A 13,002-nucleotide genomic window follows, 5' to 3' on the forward strand; every position below is an offset into this window, starting at 1 on the left:
ACTCGGCTCGCAAGGTCCCGGATGAAGGGTGCTTTCTCCGCGCCGCCGGCAACTGGGCATGCGTGGTGTGTAACAAAATGGCGAAGAGAGGCGCGGATAAAGAGCTTACTCAAGATAATTGGGACCAGGAAGAAGAAGACGAAGAAGTAAGCAATTAATTAGACAGCTCGCAGTTTGTTTAAACATTTCTCTTCGCTTTAGTTAAATTAAAGTCAATATTTTGCCCCTGGGCTGGTTGCAAATGTGGATTAGTCTGCACTGTTCTGGCATGCCGCGCACATTTCAGACATGACATTAGCTGATAAAATTATCTAAACGCTTATGTTTTGATAGGTTGGTCATTTCAAAGTTGCAAGTACTGAAGACTTAAGCAAAAGAAAGTGAGTAAAAGGGCTAGTGGATCATCTTTGTAGAAATGTTTTCACTTTTGCTATTAAGTATGTGACTGCGTGTAGTGAGGGTTATTAGTGGGGTTGTTGCTCTGGTTTGTTGCATACTGGTGTGACATTTGCATGGTCTACTTTCCATGAACACAAATTTTTGGTTAAGTTCGGGTGGAAGTCAGATGGCCATGGAAAGGACTGTTTCGGTTTGGTCCGACCAAATTATTTTGGACCATCTCTGGAGGTGGTCTCCAGGGTGTGCACATTCCCTGTACACGCCACGCCAAAGATACACCAAGTTTTTTATATAGGTCTACGCCAAGGCCTTTATTATTTGTACCTAAAATAAGTCATCTGTATGCCACTCAACAGGTACCGACTGTGATCGTACTCCAGTATGCTGCACAATTTTGAAATCCACACCGAAGATCTTCGGCGTAACCTACTTAGAATTCAGCCTGGGGTTGTCTTCTTTGACTGGTCGGACCAAAATTTTCCATTCCATTAATTTTGTCAGTAGGTTCTCACAAATGTGGGGCACAAGTGGAAGAAATGTACAATGGAAAGGAACATTTTTCCCATTTGGCCTGGTTTAATAATTGTGCAGCATACTGGTGTAAGATCACAGTCTGTGCCTGTTGAGTGGCCTAGGGGGTACAGATGACATTTTCTAATTATTAGAAAATGTCTACAGTTGATCTGACTGGTCAGTTTGCGAAAATGGGCGATTCCAGAAAATATCCGTACCATACCACGGACGGCTTTTTGGAAATCCGAGGGCAAGGGGAGGTTCTTTGAACTAGAATTCCGAAGGCATGGGGGGATACTTACGATTGGAATTCCGAAGGCATGGGGGAGTTCCAGATCTTGGATTTCCAGAAGAGAAAACAAGAGTGTGTTCCTTGAAAATGCTTATTTTGTGGACTACCAATTCGCAAATAAAGCACGAACTGACGACTGCTTCGCGGAAGTAGGATACAAGACAAGTATCAATCGATCAGAGGCATGTGTTTGCGTTCATTTACAAAAGAAAATCGCTAAAATGTGGATTCTACATCAAGCTTCAGAGGCCTTGACATTGATGAACTTCTTCATTTGCTCTTTGTTTCCTTTTTAAAGCGGATCCACAAATATTAAGTCCATTCAGTGCAGTGGGAAACTTTTTTGCTACGCTTCGAGACGCCATTTTGAAGCATTTGGGATGGGAGCGACTGCTGACCCTGAAGGCTCAAATTCAAGATGGCGGATATGTCAGTGCACTCGATCGTATTATCTTCCGAGTTTACACGTGCATCACGCGATATTCTTATTTTAATGTTCTGCACCAGTTTGGGGCAATATAAAGTTAATGTAAGTTGTATCTGTTGAACAAGGGAAAGGAGAAAAGTCTTATTTTTTACATTTTCATCCCAGAATCTCTTGAGTCATAATGACTGTCTCTGTCTCTAATTTCATGTAAAATACGCCACATTGGGCATATTTGCGAACCTTGACAGGAATTCTAAAGAGCTTGACGAAAAAATGAAAAATCTGAACGGGAGGGGGGTTAACGATTATGGAATTCCGAGGGCATGGGGGGATAACGCATTTTGGAATTTCCGAAGGCAAGGGGGGCTAAAATATGGAAGCCGTCCGTGGTATGGTACGGATATTTTCTGGAATCGCCCAATGGAAAGCATCATCATCTTTTCCTTTTCCCTTAACTAAAATTAAGCACCCCTTGATAAATATGCAAGAAGAATCATAGTCCTACAGAAATAATATTTTTAGTTTTCCATAATTTGTCTGCAAGATGGCACCGTTGTCTACCATAAAATTTAAAGACAAGGGAGAACTAAAATAACACTAACAGGTTTCCCATCCAGGACACATTCCTCAAATTTCATCAGTAAAATCATTGACCTTAGCTTAAGTTTATGATTCATAAATAATGCAGAAATTCAATTTTATAAAAGTTTTTTGACATCAAAATCTCTGAAAGTCCTACACAGACTCTTTATTGTGCAATACATTTACTGTTTCCCCATTTACCACAAAAACTCTTGTCCAAGCGCAATTGTTTGGTTTAGACTTAATTGTTAGACATGTTTGACATACAGTACACATCCAAATGTGAACACAATGATTAAAAAAAGTTGGTTTCTAGAGAAAAAAACTCCCATCCAAGTAACAAACAAAGAAAATGTTAGGCATGAGTTTTCAGTGACCTTTTGAGTACTGTAGTTGTAGTTTGACACTTGTAAAGCTCTACTGGTAGATCACTTAAACATGTGCTGAATTTTTTCTTCAGGATCATTAAGGCCAAACGGAGAGGAAACTCCTCAGATGGCAAGGTATAAAAAATACCAAAAATATTAATATTTAAAGTTGTTTATACTGTATAGAGTATCAGGCTTGTGGAGATGTAGGAAATGTGATGTCACTTGTCCAATGCAACTGTCTGAAATAGGTAGCTAATAAAAGTATTCTGTACTTTATTGCAACGATTATTTAGCACAAGGTTGGTTTCCGAAAAAAAAATTAAAAAAAATATATTGTTTTGTCTTCAGGGTGGAGGTGTTTTCCAAGGATTTTCAGGATTTGCTGGGCTAAATAGCAACACCTCAAGTTTTGCAGCCAGCTCATTTTCCATCAAACCTCTCACTGTCCAAATCTCAACTTCAACACCCATCTCAAAAAATATGTTTAGTGGTTTGAAGGCCTCTTCAGCAGTAGCCTCTACCAGCACTGCTACACCTTTTACATCACTGGGTAGTAGTAAAAATGGCTTCAAAGCTAATTCTCCAGATAATTCGCAAGCTTCCAAAGCATCAAGCAGTTCTTACAAGGATAACCTAAAGGCTCTTAATGAAAGCGTTTCTTCTTGGATACAAAAGCACATTGCTGAAAATCCGTATGTTGATTTGACGCCAATTTTTAATGACTATAAAGAACACATGAAGAGCATTGACTTGAAATTTTCAAGTTCAACAGAGGAAACAGAAAAGTCGTCAAGTACATCAGAGGCATCAAACACAACAAAGCAACCTGCTGTGAGTTCAGCTTCAACATTTTGGGCTCCATCAAAAGTATCACAGGAAACAGAAGAAAACAGATCAAAAGTATCAAGTACAGGTAAGGGTTTGTAGGCTTTGATAATCAGGTTAAACTTGATTATAGACATCTGTAAAACTGTACGACAATTGTAATTGACTTGAACACGTATGTTGCTATCAGCTAGATGTATATTTTATTAAGCAAAAGGAAGGTCTTCTCACTTTAAGAGGTGTAACACAAGCAAATTGTACATTTACAGTTTTTACAAGTGTACTCTGGTAATATTATTTGATTGACAAACCAGCCTCCTTGCAAAGTTGAATACGATCAAATAGATACTTGTTACATCGTATTTATCAACAAAACGCAGTGAAAACATAACATATTACAAGATGACACTTGAAAAAAAGTTTGTTGGGTGGCCACGGTAAGGCGTGTTGCACTGTTATGTTACAACTCTTTTACATTTTTTACACATTTATTTAATATCACACATGTTACAGAAGGGAAACAAATCACTCATGATACAGATAGAGAAAAAGAAACAAGTTTATGAATAAAAGGAAGACATAAAATACATCAAGTTACATAATTTAACTAACAAAGGCTTACTAACAAAAACTTTTGACCAGTCCAAATTTTTATACAAATTTTGTTGACGCGGTATTTTACACGGCTTTTACATGTTATGGGCATTGCTACTTGTCAGAGAAAAGTTAGGGAAAACAATTTTAAGGCTCAGGGAAAGTCAGGGAAATTCTTAATTTCTTATCAAAGTCAGCGATTTTGTTTTAGAATTGCCGCAGGTTCTGATTATGCCTGTTGTTGATATAATGACATCCTATTATTGTCAACAGTTGTTTTATGCAAAGGAAATTAAAGCAAATTAAAAGCTTAATTTTCTTCTTTTCATTTGATCAGCTTTCTAATAATGATTGAAAATAATTTTTTCTGGTATGTGAAAAGCCAGTGACTATTTCTGTTTTCTTTGTAGATGGCAACTTTATTTTATAGAACAGCTCGTCTCAAAGTTAACCAATTTTTTTTATTTTTCAGAAGTTCAGAGTTCACAGAAAGAAACTGTAGAAAGTCAGCCTGGAACATCACAAGAGGACAATACAGAGGAGGAAGTTCCCAAACCAATAAGGTATAAATTAATAGTGAAAAATTTACCTGGTAATTAATTGGAGACAGGGGCATTTTGCAAGGCACCGGTAGTCCTTTACATGCTAGCTATCTTGCTTGCTCTCTCACTAACCATAACCTCACTTGCTCACCTCTTCTATTTCATTCACTCCCTCAATTGTTCATTCAATTACTCAGTCTTTTGTCAAACAACCACATGCTTCTCACAGTTATGCAGACCTTAATCAATGTTATAATTGGAGAGGGTTGCAATATACTGTCTATATACCTATCCCCAAGCAAGCAACAAGAAGTTGTGAAAGAAGCTTACTCCTGTCAGTGATAAGATGGTGGTAACATATATTATATTGTCATAGCCACATTTTACCATTCCCATGTCAACAGGTTCATGCAAAAGAACAGTAAGAAGTTTTACCTATCTAGTTTCTCTTTAAGATATCATCTGCTTGTACATTATCATGCTGAGAAGTGATAAGAGTGAACGTTAACTAAGGGAATCATATCGTCTTGGTAATTTCTTAATTCTCACAATTTACTTTACAGTCAAAACACCTCAAGCGTTCCTGTCAAGGGTGGATTAACGATTTCATTATTGCAAATTTGATTTCATTCTTTGCTTCTATATTCCATTCTTGAATTGAATATTTCAATGTTCAAATGGCGACTCATTTCAAAACGCGAATGTTGATTGGATTGTTGTCTGGCTTCACGCGACAGGCACGTGGGAATTCGGCCTGAATTTGCATAAACTTGTCAACCATCAAATACACACGTGGTCTTTTCTCATTATTTTGTTCTTCACATTCTTTTATTTCAAACCTATGATAATACCAAAAGAGAGGCCAGACCCATTTTATGCAAATTGGGGGATTTGTCTGTTGCATGAATGAAATCAACATTCAAGTTTTGAACCAAGTCACTATTTGAACATTGAAATATTCAATTCAAGAATGGAACATTGAAACAAAGAATGAAATCAAATTTCCAATAATGGAACCATTAATCCACCCTTGACAGGAACGCTGGAGGTGTTTTGACTGTAACTAAAAAAAAGACTTGAGCTTTGGGCTGAAATACTAACTTCAAAACACAACAAGTAATAAGTTTGTTTTTCTTCTATCACATTCAAGTGTTGTAGTTGCAGAGGAAGGAGCTTTCCACTCTATAAGGTGTAAGCTGTTTTTCAAGCGTGAATCAACTTGGGCTGAATTGGGGATTGGAATGCTTAACTTGAAGAAACTGGATGGGAAGATCCAAGTGCTGGTCCGAAATGACACAACTCTGGGAAAAATTCTTCTCAATGTGTACCTTGCAGAAAGCACCCCTATCAGTCGTCAAGGAAAGAACAATGTGATTTTATTATCTGTTCCAAATCCTCCGCTATACGCTAAACCCAGTGAAGGAGACAACAGCAAACCAGCGACGTATTTAATTAGAGTGAAAACGGCAGAAGATGCAGATGAACTGTTTAAACAACTGGACACAAATAAAGCCTCCAATAATTAACACTACTAGATTTTAATCTTAGTTGTACAAGTTATATGTGAAGAAAGAACATTGCTTTTACTATTAACAGTAGTAAATTAACTCATGAGAATAAGAACGTAAAGCAAGTGGCACATTTTAGTAATAACAGAACAGAACAGAGCTTTGACATCCTTATCTCATATAGTCCCAGTAATAGTAGCCTGAGTATCAGGCTTTTCTAAGGGGTAGGGGGGAAAGGAAGGAGCGCGGACGGAAAGAAAAGCCTGACACAGACGCTTTAATTCCAGTCTTCCACCCCTCACGGCGTGATAAGCGTCAACCAATCAAATTCATTTCCGGTTGTCACTTGCGAAGCCGGACCAAGATATAACTGATAAGACACAATACATCTTGCAACAATATTTATAATGCCGATCCCGATCCCGGCATCAATAAAATGCAAGTAATCAACGTTTTCACGGAACATATCTCTTGTCCTTACACGGCGAAAATTTCGAGAGTTTAAAGTATATCTTACAAATAGAATTGAGCAAAAACAAGCTAGGAAAACATGTGGCAAAGAAGTGTGAAACAAACAGGAAACCACGCAGCGCAGACAATTATGCAATGACCTCTAGACATTTCCTTGGCCACAATCTTACGGCTCTATTTAATACATAATGCCTCTAAATAAAACAGTGCCCCTCAGAAAGAAGTGAGAAGCAAATTACGTCGAAAAACCGAATTTAACACAGAACGGCAAGGGTACAAATGTCACAAACGTAGGCCCGTCACCTTTATTTTGCTAAAACTCCGAGGACGTCGACTTTCCGTTTCACGAGCAGCTTTCGAGGCATAATTTCTGTCCTCTATTACGTCTAATTCCAGGAAAAACTGTAGAGCGCCTTTACGAGCCGTTTTGAATTCGTTGCCTTCCATAAATACACTGAAATAACGCTGAATAACGTCGAGCGAAGTTTTCGCTCACTGTTCGTTCGCGTGGACATCAGTTCATTGAAGACGCCGTTGTGAAATTTTTATCTATCCGGTGGTGTGACGTCAGGGCCCATTGTGAATTACCCAATCAGCGCCACATCCAGAATCTGGATGTTTGACATGACCCAATCAAAGCGTTTGTGTCAGGCCTTCCTCTCCTCTTTCCTTCCCTACCCTCCCCCCCCCCCCTCCCCTTAGGAAGGCCTGATACTCAGGTTACAGTAATAGAAGACTGAAAAAGATTTGGATTACGTATAAGTGCCAATGCAACTTAACCTTGATTTCTTTTTCCAAGCTGAAATAGATTTCATCAGTAAAGCTTAATTTCAATTTAAGTTTTGGAGCTCATGCCTAAAGGGGATAAGCCTTAAACAAATTATCTCCTTTAAAAAACTTTTCATTTCAACGTGGCTTCACTCTTTACATCATTGGCAGTTCGCCATCACTTGACAGCACCATTTCAAATAGTTACTGATCTCTTAAAACAATTAAACTGTAACATAGAGCTAAGTCCCCTCTCAAGAAAATTAGCACTGTAGATTTGACGCTTATCTACTGACAACACAATAATTTTTATTTTAAAAGAACTTGTTTTATGTCGTGTGACTTTTTTAGTTTGTTGAATATCAGTGAGTTAGTCATGAGTTTATTTTCAGTTTCTCAGGAGTATCTATTTTTCATAAAATAAAATGAAGATTTTTTAACACTGCCATAATGTAATGGAATTTCTATGTTGTGTCCTGGGTAAGTTAAAAAACATTTCAGGTTACTGCTACGAAAATCACCAAACTGTGGAACAACCAGGAATTTTTATATTGCTGCCCCACCCACTTTTAGTGACAAATTCCAGAAATTCCTGTGATTCAAGTGCTGCACCTCCTTGCCGACACTGCTGTGTATGGTCGTTTGTTTGCACTGCACTTGAAAACATGACCTCTGTTAACTTTTTGCACAAAAACATAAAATACCTGTAAGTGCCAAATCTCAACACGATCACTCAAAGAAAATGGCAAGCACTTCTTTTAATCAAGCTTTTATTGAGTTTCACTTCTACTGATCCTTTATCCAACACTGACTTTATTTTACAAGGGTCGTGATATAGTCAGCGAGCTGTGAATTATAGGCGACAATACAACAGGAATTCACTAAAAAAAGAAGGGCAGGCAGAAGAGGAAAGTGGATGGGGCGGCGACTTGAAAAATTTGGGCCTATTTCACAGTTTGGTGAATTTTGTAGTATTTTGATCAAAGTCAACACCAATGGACTGCGGTATTATTACAGGACACATGCCTTCAAGGGTAGCATGTTATTGTGTGTACTGGACTTAGGGAACATTCATTATTTATGCCAGGGGGTGGACTGACAAGAATTGAGGGGGGGGGGTCATGAAAAATCCAGGATGTTCTGGGGGGGTCACCTTCAAATGTTGCAGACAAAGAGGTGGGCTGTCTGTTTTCTTATTAACACTTCTATTCAATTATGATGTGTGTATTGCAGTATTAATGTCAATACAAAAAACAGTCTTGATTTCGTAAAAATGATGTTGCAATGTTGTGTCCACATCATGTTTGGCAGAATAAAACTGGCACAAGAGAAGTTCGTCCATATTGTTTTCACTCTCCGAGGACACTGAGCTACTGTGGTGCACAAGAACGATGTCCTCCTCGCTGTCACTTTCTCCTTCACTAGTGTTTTTGTCACTAGTTTGTTTTTGGATGCGAGCCTGCTATGATGGCTATTTCGTTACAAGATAAAGACTGGTTGTTAGTAGGCTAGTTCCTGTTTGGGGGGTGGGTAATTATGTTTTTCTTTTGTTTGGAAGGGGGTCAACATGTTTTGGTTTTGTCTATAATGAATCTTGCCAGCCCACCCCCTGGCATAAATAATGAATGATCCCTTATAACAACCAAGGTGACTAGTGTTTGGCCACACTGCAACAGATTGGGAGTCATGGCTGGGGTGAATGAATTATCTTGTCAACTATGGGGGAGGAGGGAGGGGGGGCAACATTTGGGGCATTTTTATATGAGCCCATTCAACTGCATCAACTCAATTTCAACTCTATATTCTTTGTAAAAATTTCCAATATGAGAAGGTGGGCTAGCCCAGTTATTGAGATTTTGGTTTTGCAACCATGTTGAGAAGTGCCCTAGAAATCCTTCCCATAGGAAAATTCCCACCTGATCACTAGGATGGCATACGTAAAAATAGCTCCACTACCACAACCCAGCAGCTGAAAAGGCATCATTTTGCCCTGTCTGCTGTAATGCTCATTTAGTTGCTGTAGTAAACCCACAAGAGCTAACAAAGCTGTGATAGGCATGAAGTTTGTGCCAAAACTCATTCCCATGGTCTTGGGTAAATGCAGATCATGTTTTTCACCTTTTTCATTTCAATACATCTAACTGGGCCCGGTAATATGAGCAACATTTTTGTTCAACTTGTCTTGCAACATTGTTGCATTGTAAGTTAAACGAGTTGTTGCCCGTATTACTACTGCCCGCTCAACTTGTCTCGCAACAAATTTCGGTGTTGCAAGTTGCAGCAACATGTTGCCCCAAGTAGAACCGAGTTCTACTTTTTGTAACAATTTTTTTCAACTTGTTGACCATTCGGTAGTAATACAGGCAACAACTCGTTTAACTTGCAATGCAACAATGTTGCAAGACAAGTTGAACAAAAATGTTGCTTGTATTACCGAGCCTTAAAAAAAACAAGCTTTTATACAGTGCTACAGCTGTAAAACAAATGAGTTCTGCCATGGTAATCAAACTCTATGGTTTATATCTCCTGCTGTATTTGTCACAGGGCTTTCAAAGTTACAAATAAGTTCTAAATTGTAAAGGAAACTCTTCTAAGGGTAAAAATTTTTTGTTACTCATTACTTCAGCTCTATAAACTGAATACTTCTATTGCTTTCCAACGTTTAGTCATAGCAACATTTTTTATCTTTTATTAACTGTATGCTTCTGCAGTTCTGTGACTTTCAGTCATAACATCATTTCTATGAACTGTCTGCTTCTGCAGCTCTAAGTTGTAGTTATAGGTTCTTTTGCTCTATAAACTGTATGTTTCTGCTACTCTGTTTTTTTCATAGCTTTGTCCGCTTTAAAAATTGCACACTTCTATCCCGAACTTCTACTGGTTTATATATTTTATTATTATTTATATACGATTGATTGTAACATGCTTTTTATCTGCTTTAAAAACTGTGCACTACTATTTCTATAAGTCATTATTACTATTATTTATATATGACTCTAAGTTTTGTTGTAACTTCCTCTACATTATCAACTTTACCCATCTACCACGCTATGTCATCGTTTTACAATATGGACAGCACATAGGCGGATAAAGTTAACTGTTACCCATTGTTCAATTTTATAAATGATTGTTTGGTCTTGTTACCGACTGTTCCATCTTGATACTGGTTGTTACAGCAAGGCGCCCAAAAGTGTGACCACTTTTAATTTATTCACATTCTTTCGTGCAGATTTAATCCAATCAAAAGCCGTAGATAGCTTGCAGTTGACTTCTGATTGGATTAAATCTGCACGAAAGAATGTGAATAAATTAAAAGTGGTCACACTTTTGGGCGCCTTGCTGTAAGACTTGTTACAGATTGTTCTGTTTTCTTACTCAAAAATAATTATTTTTTTGCTCTTGCTACTAATTAAATAATAAAATACCTTTTATAGTATACTAGCATTCAAAGCTGCTTACAAGAAAACAAAAATATTCTCAAAGTTTCATTAAAAATTATGGAAATAAATAAAAGAATATTCAAAATGTTAAAAACATATGTATAAAGTAAAAAGTGACAATGAAAAAAACTTATAAAAATTATGTTTTTTAAACAAAAATGGAACACTATAAATAAGTTCTTGTTGCTGAGTTTTACAGATTGTAAGTGGAATTTTACAGCCACTGAAATAATGGAATGGCTGGATACAAATTCTTACAGCTAGTTAGCAAGTTGTCACCACTGACTGTAGCATGTTTCAGGTTATTGGTCAGTGGGGGTTGTGCAAGCTACACCAACTGTTAGTCTTTAAAGAGGCCCTGCCAGGGGGGTTCCCGTGTCGCTGTTTTATCAAACTTCCCATCTCTGTCAGTGGCAAAATTGAAGGAAAATTACTTGTCCTTGTCGGAATTTAAGTTTTTCCAAAACGGTTGTCGCTTGTCGCGATTTTATTTCATGTGCTGTCGCTACTTTTTGGGCCATGTCGCTTGTTGGAATTTACCCTGGCAGGGGCCTCTTTAAAACATATACAAACTACAAAAATACACTTACGATTACACATAAATAAGGCAATCTCTATTAAGCAGCGACAAGATGTAACAATCAGTTGGCAAAATGCTGGGGGCCAATGTGCGCTTCATGCTATGGAAACCAGGATAACTTCTGGCAGCATAAGTCAGTTGGCCTAAGTGCAACATTTTTCTAGTTTTAAGCTTGCTCAGTCCCGGTACCAAATTTGAGGTTGAGCTCCCAATTATAACCCCTGCAAAAGGTACGACAAACATTCTCTGTTAATGCCATATAGTGACGGGAGCTCTTCTCCTGCCCCTCCTGTCCCACCCTCTCTCCAGTTACACTAGCTTGTCAAGAAATTTAAGCATCCGAGCGTGGAACTCTCCTGGGTTGTCAAGGTAACATGGGAAACTCGGATCCTTATATTGTACCGGTTTCATCACAAAAACTTCACTGTTAGGTATGTTCTTCATTTTTGCAGCGTACTGAAGAAAATCTGTGTCCTTCTCACAATAAACTAGCAGAGTTGGAAGATCAAGGGATTTCAGTTCATCATCTCTATATTTGGCCACTGCGTCTGGCGTTAATGGAATAAACGATCGCAATTCCTTGCTATGAGTTTCGTTCATTACAAACGGCATTGCATAAGAACCGCTCATAGACGGTGCCACTAAAACAGGTCGCTCTAAGCCCAGATTCTTTATCAAGTCATCAAGAAACTGAATTCTCCCATCTTCTTCAGAAGGGGCCTTAACTAATTTCGATTTTCCGTGTTCTGGTAAATCTACCGCTATAGCTCTGTAGCCTTTTGAGCCTAATGCCTTTAACGTCTCACTATAATGCCAATCCATGGACGAAGACCGAGTCCCATGCAAGAGTAACACTGCAAATCGAGGAGCCGCGGGTAAAACTTGGCGATAAAATATTCCCTTGTTGGTTCCATTCCAACTTAGGTAGCCATGTTGTTCATCTTCGTATGGCTTGTACAAATTATCCCTATTTGCCTTTACTGGTTTCCAGAAATAGGAATAGGAAAACAAAACTGCCAACGACACCAGTAATAAAATACAAATGACAACTTGCCATCTCAGAACGGCCGCCATGTTGATTCGTACTCTAAACAGAGGGTCTGGGGCTTGGGGACAAAAGTAACGTAACGATGTAGCCCGTGGGATCGCCCGCGGGTTTAGTCTCCCCTCGGCTATCCCGGCTATTATATTTGGCGTGATTTGGCGTGCATTCAATACAGTTTTTCACGCAATTTGTTTGCATTTTATTGTACTTTTTTGTTTAATTTTCCCCATATTAATGCCAGATCTACTTTATATATAAAATGAGGCAATAGAATAAATACCATCCAAACTAACGATTGATTTATGCATCAGTCAATTCCAGCAGTACCCATCCCCCCCCGGGCAACCCCGGGGCATTTCCTAATGTTGCCCGTCCCGAGGGTGGGGCATTTGCATACCTCGGGTTGACCCCCGGGCATTTAACACGTACTTTCAAAACCGTGGGGTGAGTCGCGTATTCGTGATGGAGGCGTTTATAATTTGGCCAAGACGTGGACTACGTTGCAGATTAGCTAGTTCACGAATGACTAGAGAAGCTCGTGGATGTTTTTAAAGGTATATTTTCTCAATTTTAGATATTTCTTCATTGTTAAGAAGCAACAACTTGTATTATATTCTTATATCACCTATCGAGAGATTGAGAACA

At 38.4% G+C, this 13,002-nt stretch overlaps 2 protein-coding genes across 5 annotated transcripts; one reads left to right on the forward strand and one right to left on the reverse strand.

Moving 5' to 3' along the window:
- Positions 1-38: 38 nt before the first annotated feature.
- On the forward strand, positions 39-7,737 carry LOC144631801 (nuclear pore complex protein Nup50-like). 4 transcript variants are annotated; one of them, XR_013566797.1, is made up of 7 exons: positions 39-146; positions 334-380; positions 2,674-2,716; positions 2,933-3,497; positions 4,476-4,566; positions 5,696-6,242; positions 7,244-7,737. XR_013566797.1 is itself a non-coding variant. In XM_078490365.1 (6 exons), the coding sequence occupies exons 1-6, from the start codon at positions 78-80 to the stop codon at positions 6,069-6,071; spliced, it is 1,191 nt and encodes a 396-aa protein (XP_078346491.1). In that variant the 5' UTR covers positions 39-77; the 3' UTR covers positions 6,072-6,508. The 4 variants fall into 4 exon arrangements, 1 of the variants encoding a protein (XP_078346491.1); XR_013566798.1 differs by having other exon boundaries at positions 5,696-6,236; XR_013566799.1 differs by having other exon boundaries at positions 4,479-4,566.
- A 3,504-nt stretch (positions 7,738-11,241) lies between these two features.
- On the reverse strand, positions 11,242-12,388 carry LOC144632870 (putative protein-lysine deacylase ABHD14B). Its single transcript, XM_078491623.1, has one exon. The coding sequence runs from the start codon at positions 12,384-12,386 to the stop codon at positions 11,622-11,624; it is 765 nt and encodes a 254-aa protein (XP_078347749.1). The 5' UTR covers positions 12,387-12,388; the 3' UTR covers positions 11,242-11,621.
- Positions 12,389-13,002: the final 614 nt, after the last annotated feature.

Source organism: Oculina patagonica, chromosome 12, assembly GCF_052425735.1.
Source record: "Oculina patagonica isolate OP01 chromosome 12, crgOcupat, whole genome shotgun sequence".
Classification (NCBI taxonomy): domain Eukaryota; kingdom Metazoa; phylum Cnidaria; class Anthozoa; order Scleractinia; family Oculinidae; genus Oculina; species Oculina patagonica.

Excerpts from the sequence above, each read along its gene's own strand:
- LOC144631801 (XM_078490365.1), top strand. The coding sequence starts at position 78 with ATGGCGAAGAGAGGCGCGGATAAAGAGCTTACTCAAGATAATTGGGAC. Across the intron at positions 147-333 it reads AGGAAGAAGAAGACGAAGAA|GTTGGTCATTTCAAAGTTGC; the intron begins GTAAGCAATTAA and ends ATGTTTTGATAG. Across the intron at positions 4,567-5,695 it reads GAAGTTCCCAAACCAATAAG|TGTTGTAGTTGCAGAGGAAG; the intron begins GTATAAATTAAT and ends ATCACATTCAAG.
- LOC144632870 (XM_078491623.1), bottom strand. The coding sequence starts at position 12,386 with ATGGCGGCCGTTCTGAGATGGCAAGTTGTCATTTGTATTTTATTACTG.